This window comes from Cynoglossus semilaevis, chromosome W, assembly GCF_000523025.1.
Source record: "Cynoglossus semilaevis isolate Cse_v1.0 chromosome W, Cse_v1.0, whole genome shotgun sequence".
Taxonomy (NCBI): domain Eukaryota; kingdom Metazoa; phylum Chordata; class Actinopteri; order Pleuronectiformes; family Cynoglossidae; genus Cynoglossus; species Cynoglossus semilaevis.
The window spans coordinates 943,173-951,829 of record NC_024327.1 but is presented as its reverse complement, the minus strand read 5'-3'; the positions used below and the strand labels follow the sequence as shown (position 1 = coordinate 951,829).

General features: G+C 40.5%; 1 protein-coding gene across 1 annotated transcript in view; it reads right to left on the bottom strand.

Annotated features, from left to right (window-relative positions):
- Positions 1 to 8,092, bottom strand: part of LOC103396886 (STAM-binding protein-like A) — a 10,227-nt gene extending 2,135 nt beyond the window's left edge. The window contains 8 exon segments of the mRNA XM_008335131.3: positions 1,248 to 1,385; positions 1,774 to 1,854; positions 1,856 to 1,902; positions 2,103 to 2,496; positions 2,844 to 2,939; positions 3,021 to 3,096; positions 6,107 to 6,331; positions 7,940 to 8,092. Coding sequence (XP_008333353.1) covers positions 1,248 to 1,385; positions 1,774 to 1,854; positions 1,856 to 1,902; positions 2,103 to 2,496; positions 2,844 to 2,939; positions 3,021 to 3,096; positions 6,107 to 6,309 — 1,035 coding nt within the window. The 5' untranslated portion in view covers positions 6,310 to 6,331; positions 7,940 to 8,092.
- Between the last annotated feature and the right edge of the window lie 565 nt (positions 8,093 to 8,657).

Genomic DNA, 8,657 nt, shown 5'->3' with positions numbered 1-8,657 from the left:
GTCTCATCAGACCAGAGGATATTTTTCCAGTAAGCCATGGCCTTTGTTGACATATCCTCAGCAAACTTTTGGCAGGCTTTCTTGTGGACAGCCTTCAGAAGAGGCTTTTTTCTGGGGCGACAGCCATACAGACCAATTTGATGAAGTGTGCGGCGTATCGTCTGAGTACTTACAGCTGACTGCTGACCCCCCACCTCTTCAATCTCTGCAGCAACGCTGACAGCACTCCTGCGCTTTTCTTAGATAGCATTTGGATGTGACGCTGTGCACGTTCACTCAGCTTCTTTGGACGTCCAACACGAGCCCTGTTGTGAGTGCATCCTGATTTTTTAAAACGCTGGAGGATCTTGGCCACTGTACTGCAGCTCAACTTCAGGGTGTTGGCAATCTTCTTGTAGCCTTGGCCAGCCTTATGTAGTGCCACAATTCTTTTTTTTTAAGGTCCCCAGAGAGTTCCTTGCCATGGTGTGCCATCTTGGGAGTTTCAGTGACCAGTATGACAGTGTGAGAGAGCTGTACTACAAATTGAACACGCCTGCTCCTATCCCTATTCACACCTGAGACCTAGTAAGAGTAACGAGTCACATGGTATTTTGGAGGGAAAATGACAAGCAGTGCTTCGTTTGGACATTTAGGGGTGTAGTGTCTTTGGGGTGTACTCACTTTTGTTGCCAGGGGTTTAGCTATTAATGGCTATATTTTGAGTTTTTTTGAAGGGAAAAATACATTTACACTGCTATATAAGCTTTACACAGACTACTCATTGTGTCAAAGCGATGTTTCTTCAGTGTTGTTCTATTAAACATTATAATGAAATCTCTGCAGAAATGTGAGGGGTGTACTCACTTTTGTGACATACTGTATGTACAGTATGCATGCACCCAAAAAACTGGTGAAGATCAAACGTGAGCATCTTGTAATGAGACCTTAATAATAGACAATAGGCCAAGAGGTAGCCCTTCCAGCTATGAGGTGGTACATTATGGGTCATAAAAGACCTAGCTTTAGTGTAGGGTTAGATGAACAATTTCCTCTCATATACTCTAACTTTGAAAAAAACAATTCTTCAAAAAACAATTACTTAACATAATGACTTTAATTTCTTTAAAAACTCTATTTTATATCTGACATTTTTAAGCTTAAATGGTTAACACATTTGTCAGCCTGTTTTGATATACAGTATCATGTGTTTTCACTAGTTTTGCAAAACATAAAACGAGACAGCAGTTCATTTTATCCTGACTCACATGTATCCAACCCAAAGTGATTAGATCGTACTGGTCCTGTATGAGAAACAGTTCTTCTTCATTTACGGTGTCACAATAGTCCAGTCCGCCACACTGCTTTGGTATAATCACGTGGGTCACAGTAAACGCATTTCTGGTCTGGAACAATAACAAAAACATGTCAAACCACTGGGCTCTTAAATAATGCGTGGCCTCTACACTGCCAAGAAACTTTCCAATGAACAGAACACGAACTGGTCTGTCGCAGTTCAAAAATGCCCAGTCATGCTCAAGTGGAAGATTAAAACAAAAGCCACAGTAGTTCTGAGGCACCAGTATAAATGTCCAACTGTGAAGTAGTGCTTTAAATTCACACATTACACACAGCTATCTTTTAACTAAGAAAACCATCCATTTCTTTTCACCATCAATTTGACAGTTTATCATTTTTATTAACTCCAAATACCAATTAGAACGTAAAAACGTTACACAAATAAATCCTTTAGCTCATGGGGGCTTTTTCTGTAGCAGTTTGATTGTTACTCACCAATTTGCCACACAGGATGCCACAAGTTTCCACAGCTCGACTTGTGTTGGCTTCAGCCAACCTCAGAAAACTCTGGCACGCACAGCGCAGCGGGAACCGCCAACTGTCGAGGAGCGTCTAACATCGTATCTGCACCAACCATGGGAAGGAATAATAAAATGCAGAATGGAAAATAATGTTCTGAAGCAAGGCATGGTGTAAAAACAGTAATTTTAAGTAGGTAAGGAAAGAAGAAACCAGCTCAGGAGAATAAATATTTTCAAGGAGTAGGGCAGTATTTAAATCCTCTGAGGGCACCCACCCCCTATGCCACAAAAAGATTTACTCACTATTACTGCATGGGCTGACCAGAGTGCCGGGCTTGAGTGAGCGGTCAACGCTAGGTGGACTGGTCGCGCTGTTGTTTAAAGGAGTGTGGTTGAACTGATTCTGTGTGCCACCTGACAAGTCCCTTAGGATTTGTGGAAGAGTTGGGGAGACCACGGGTGGGCCCTGGATGCCTGGAATGAGGGGCATTTCACTGGAGGGCTGAGCAGGAGTTGCAAACTCTAGAAGAACACTCTGGCGTTCCTTTTCTAGGTCCTGGCGTCGGATCATCTCCTCAAAGGCACTGAATTGTTCCTGCTCCCTCTGCCGCCGCTGCATCTCGGCCACACGCTCCCGCTCAGCATTCAACGCTCTCTGCTTGGACAGCTCCTGCGCCAACAGCTCATCCTCCACTTTCTGGTAATGAAGTACATCCAAGAGACATGCATGTTTTTGAAATCAATTTGTAACTTACCAAGAACACATGTTTTATTTATTGTTAATTACAATGTATTTATTCAAGGTCATTGTAAGAGTTTGTTTCCATTGATATGTCTATGAACTAATGAACATAGTTCATAGACCTGATACAATCATGCTGTTTTATTGCTGGTTACTATTTCAACTCATTCATGATAAACACACCACAGAGTACAATCAGAGTACACTCGTGCCGTTATGCAAAGTTCCATGTTTCAACACATTCTTAATAATAAATTTATGTCAGAACATTTAAATCTTAGTGGAGCAGATAAATTGTTTACCTTTTTAGCCAGATATTGTGCATGTTCTTGCTCAAATCTTTTCAAAAGAGCTTTCTTCAATATTTCCGCTTGAGGAAATGCAACATCCTTGAGTTTCTGATGCGAAAAACAAATGTGTTACTGATGACCTTCAGCATATTCTTAATTATAATCTAATTATTTCTATGTCCTGCATACCCTTAATGTGTCCTTCTTTTCAGGAACAATAGCCATCTTGTAATCCCGATGCTTTGGAAGTTTTTCTACAAAGAGTCTAGATTCAAAAAAGTATTACTAGAAACAAATTAATACGCAATATTCAATGATTCAATGGAAATAAAGTACCAAATACTATTCAACAAAATAATGTGTTTTATGAAAGGACTGAAATACAGTGGTATGAAAAAGATTGGGCAACCCTGATCATTTTCAAGATTTTCCTTTATGGATCATTGGTTGTTTGGAACAGCAATTTAAATTAAATATATCATATAGCAAACAAACAGTGATATTTAAGAAGTGAAATGAAGTTTATAGGATTCGATGGTAAATCTTTTAAATTAAAATTACTAAAAACTAACAGCCTTCACTTTGACTAGTTCCACATTATGTTAGACAAAAAATGTGCACAGCATGTAGGCTGCAGAAAAACAGTCAGACTAGCATAAAAAAAAAGAAATAAAATAACAACGGCATCACTTTGTTCGTTATGACACAGAGGTTGCTTATATTTTAAATATAAAAAGTGAGTATTTTTAAGGCTATTATTCTTCAGTTTTCTCTAAAAACATATTGTTCCGTTTGAAAATGTAGGTTAAATTCAATGGATAAATAACCTGGTCGATGACACCCGAGACTGTCTGAAGTTCTACAAGAAGCATTTAATCTGTAGTCATAACACAGCTGCCTGAAGAGCTTTGGTCAGTCTCAAAGTAGTATTTGTTCATGAGTTATTTGCACTGATTAGTGTTGCTTTAAAACTAAAGGTGGAAATGAAAAGATTCAGTCGAACACAAAAACAGCTGAACACACTAGTTCTTCTTTTTCTTTCGGCTTTGTCCCTTTTTCAGGGGTTGCCACAGCAAATCATTGATTTCCATCTCTCCCTGTTCTCTGTATCTTCTACTCTGACTCCAACTACCTGCATGTCCTCCCTCACTGCATCCATATATCTCCTCTTTGGCCTTCCTCTCTTTCTCCTACCTGGTAGCTCCATCTCTAACATTCTTCTACCAATGTATCCACTGTCCCTCCTCTGCACATGTCCAAACCATCTCAATCTGGCTTCTCTAGCTTTTTCTCCAAACCTTCCTGTCTGTGTTGTCCCTCTAATGACCTCATTCCTGACCCTGTCCATTCTTGTCACTCCTAAAGAGAATCTTAGCATCTTTAACTCTGCCACCTCCAGCTCCTCCTCCTGTCTTCTGCCTATTGCTACTGTCTCTAAACCATACATCATGGCTGGTCTCACCACTGTCCTGTAAACCTTTCCCTTCACCTTAGCTGACACTCTTCTGCCACCGATCACTCCTGACACTTTTCTCCAGCTGTTCCATCCTGCCTGTACTCTATTCTTCACCTCTCTTCCACAGTCTCCGCTGCTCTGAACAGTTGATCCTAAGTACCTAAACTCCTGCACCTTCACCACCTCTGCTCCTTGTAGCCTCACTATTTCACTGTTCTGCCTTTCGTTTACACACATGTACTCTGTCTTGCTGCGACTGACCTTCATTCCTCTTCTTTCTAGTGCAAACCTCCACCTCTCTAGGTTCTCTTCTAGCTGCTGCCTACTCTCACTACAGATCACAATGTCATCTGCAAACATCATAGTCCATGGGGACTCCTGTCTGACCTCATCTGTCAATCTGTCCATCACCACAGCAAACAAGAAGGGGCTCAGGGCCGATCCTTGATGTAGTCCCACCTCCACTTTGAAGTCTTCTGTCCTCCCAACAGCGCACCTCACTACTGTTGTACTATTCTCATACATGTCCTGCACCAAACTAACATACTTCTCTGCCACTCCTGACTTCCTCATACAAAACCACAATTCCTCCCTTGGCACTTTGTCATATGCCTTTTCTAGATCTACAAATACACAATGCAGCTCCTTCTGACCTTCCCTGTACTTCTCCATCAACATCCTCAAGGCAAATATTGCATCTGTGGTACTCTTCCTAGGCATGAAACCATACTGTTGTTCACAAATCTCCACTTCCTGCCTCAACCTAGCTTCAACTACTCGTTCCCAAATCTTCATTGTATGGCTCATCAACTTTATCCCTCTGTAGTTGTTACAACTCTGTGCATCACCCTTCTTATGAATTGGCACCAGAACACTTTTTCTCCACTCATCAGGCATCTTGCCAGTCTCTAAAATTCTGTTAAACAAACCAGTCAGGAAATTTACTGCCACTTCTCCTAAACACTTCCATACTTCCACTGGTATGTCATCAGGACCAACTGACTTTCCACTCTTCATCCTCTTCAGGGCTTTTCTAACTTCATCCTTTCTAACCTGATCTACCTTCTTCCTACTAGTCTCTGGCTCCTCGTTTCTACTTTCCCTTTCATTTTCCTCATTTAACAACTCCTCAAAGTATTCCTTCCATCTTCTCAGCACACTTTCCTCACTTGTGATCACATTCCCCTCTCTGTCCTTAATCAACCTCACCTGCTGCACATCCTTCCCAGCTTGATTTCTCTGTCTCGCCAATCTATACAACTCCTTTTCTCCTTCCTTTGTTTCCAAACTCTCATACAACTCCTCATATGCCTTTTGTTTGGCCTTGGCCACTTCCCTCTTCACCTCCCTTGTCCTCTCTTTGTACTCCAGTCTGTTCTCTTCTGTTCTGTCACTGTCCCATCTCTTCTTCGCTAATCTCTTTCTCTGCACACTCTCCTGGATCTTCTCATTCCACCACCAGGTCTTTGTCCTCCTTTCTCTGCCCAGAGGACATACCTAGCACCTTCCTACCGCCCCTTGTTATGTCCAAATAACTCAATTTTTGTTTCATCAGTCCACAGCACCTTATTCCAAAATGAAGCTGGCTTGTCCAAATCATACCACTGTATTCAGATAAATATTTTCAGTGCTGACAAAGTCAAACAAAGATACATCTATAGGAAACGTTTATTAGCAGAGCACCACTTCTGAATATTTACTCCAATCATAACACATCAAATTGGAGAACTTAATCTAAACCCCCATGTTTGACTTCTATTATAACAACAAATCATCATAATATTTTAAAATAATAATACCCATCTGAGAGATCACTTACGTAATAAATCTGTTGTAAAGGACGAAGGCGTTCTCGATGTTCCCCTCATCTATGTAGACACTCGCCATACGAAGCATCTCCATACCCGAGCGGAAGTATCGGCGCAACGGAACGTCATCACTGACCTCCACCGTGCTTCCCTTCTTGGTCAGAGCACGGACTCGTGCCTCTGGTTGCAAGCTGACGTTGGTGTGCTCTGCCATTGTAACTGCAAGACCTGGAACACTGGAAAGACAAGCCAAATACTTGAGGAAGGCTTGTTAGGCTTAAAGGCTGTGTGCCCTTTAGGTATAACCAATTAAATCATTTGATGACCGTTACAACGGTATAATTTCATAATCAAAATTTTAAATTACAAAATGAATTGATAACTTTTTGAATAATTAGCTTAGCACTTTATTAATCGTTTCATTGAACAATAGGTATATTTAGATATGTACAGATTTAAACTAAACATCAGTGGTGCTGTCCTACTTTGCAACAAAAAAGTTTTATAAATGTATTTCAATTTTAAAGCAGATACAAGTAAACCCAATGTCTATCACAGTGAGAATGTCCTTCTGTATATGACAACACATGTTTAGAAATAGTAAGTAACTAAACACCACTACAGGACCTGTACACCTTCAGAACCCTAAAGTGAGCAAAAAAGATTGCAACCGACCCCTCTCCCCCTGGTCACTCTTTGAGGCGCTCCCCTCTGGGAGGAGGTTGCGGTCCTCCCGGACCAAAACCTCTCGCCACAAAAACAGCTTCTTCCCATCTGCTATTAGCCTTGTCAACAGACAAAAAGGCTCTCACTGACCTACCCACTCCCCCCACCTGCACACACACACACGCGCGCGCGCGCGCACACACACACACACCCCTGCACTTTAAAAATGTTGCATATTCTCTACTATTCTGTATATGTCCACCCATATGTATAATTTAATTTATTTTATCAACATTTGTATACCTTCATGTACATTTATTTCACTGCACGGTATGCCACAACAAATTCCTCGTAGGTGAAAACCTACCTGGCAATAAAAACGTTTCTGATTCTGATCTCTGACTGCATAATATTTACAGGGAAATAATGACTCTTGGGAAGTTTTTAAAGTTTTTTTTATCATCATTTAACTGCAGAGAAATGTAGAAATGTAGAAAGACCGCGATGGGGGGTAACACAAGGAAAAGACTGAATGCTAAAGGTTTTTGATAAATTAAGATAAAGCACTGATAAAATTAGAAGTGGACAAAGCTCGAGGCTGAATGTAAAATTCAAGATAATGCAATTTCTCATATTTATCTAAAGTAATCAAATCCGAGATTCATCATGTAAACTGCTACAGAAGGTATAAACAAAACACCGTTTAAAATTACTAGTATTTACTGTCAAAACACTATGATCAAGGTGTGTTAAATGAAAAGAAATAAAAACGTTTTTTGGAAGTTGTTTACACCTGGGATGATAGAGCTTTTTTAAATTCACCTGGTGTTAGGGTGTCAATATGTGTATAATACTCAGAATTGTCTGATTTGTAGTACCATGGTAAAGTTAAAATTCAGGTCAGTAGCTTGTCTGCGAGAGCTCGAATGAAAGCAATAGTCGAGAATCCATTTCCAGCACAGTCCAATTATAGCAAAAAATATATAAATACAAAAGTCAAATACAATACGTGAATTCAGAGTTAGATAATGTAGACTTCAGGATTCCCACTGAACAGCCATTGCTTAATAACAGCGGCGAGCTAAAACCGCTAACCAGGCTAAACATAGCACAGCGGTACAGATTCTATACAGAAAGGCAGCAGTAGAGAAAACATAGCAATTTAAACGTATTCTTACCCAAAGTGACCAAACAGCGAAGCTGTCAGAGGTCAACATACAGATTTAATTTTAGGCAGACGTCATTAAAGCCACATTAAAGGGACGTTACAGTTAAGAGAGAGGCTGACTGGACTGTCACCTCACTTCCGAAATGAAAACAAGTTCCGCCGTGAAAACAACTTCCGCCTGAAGAAACACGCTCCGGAGGAACTATTTTCTTTCATTTAGGTATTTCTTTGGTTTGCGTGAACAGAAGTTTAATTTAGATTTCAAAGAATCAATACATTGACAATTTAAAAATATAGAGAGCATATGGTTTTAGTTGAGATTTGAAAAAGAAAATACAGCGTTACGGACAATAGACAGAAGTATGGTTTGTTGTGTAGTGCCAAAAAGGCTGAGCTGTGACTGTTTTCAAGCATATAGGTCATGGTTTTCCAGAAGACTCCCACGGGTGAGTCAAGTTACATGAACGTTAAATTTAATTCCAGTTAAGCCATGCAAAAATCTCTCAAAACCAAGTTTCAGTCAGATCCATTGAAAATCGAATACAGAGACTAAGTTGGTCTAGGGGTATGATTCTCGCTTTGGGTGCGAGAGACCTAACATAAAGGCGGAATTACATATGGCGTTGCTCGGTAACCTAATTAAAACAAACAAAGCATATGACTATTTATCCATCCATCCATCCATCCATCTTCAACCGCTTATCCGGGGCCGGGTCGCGGGGGCAACA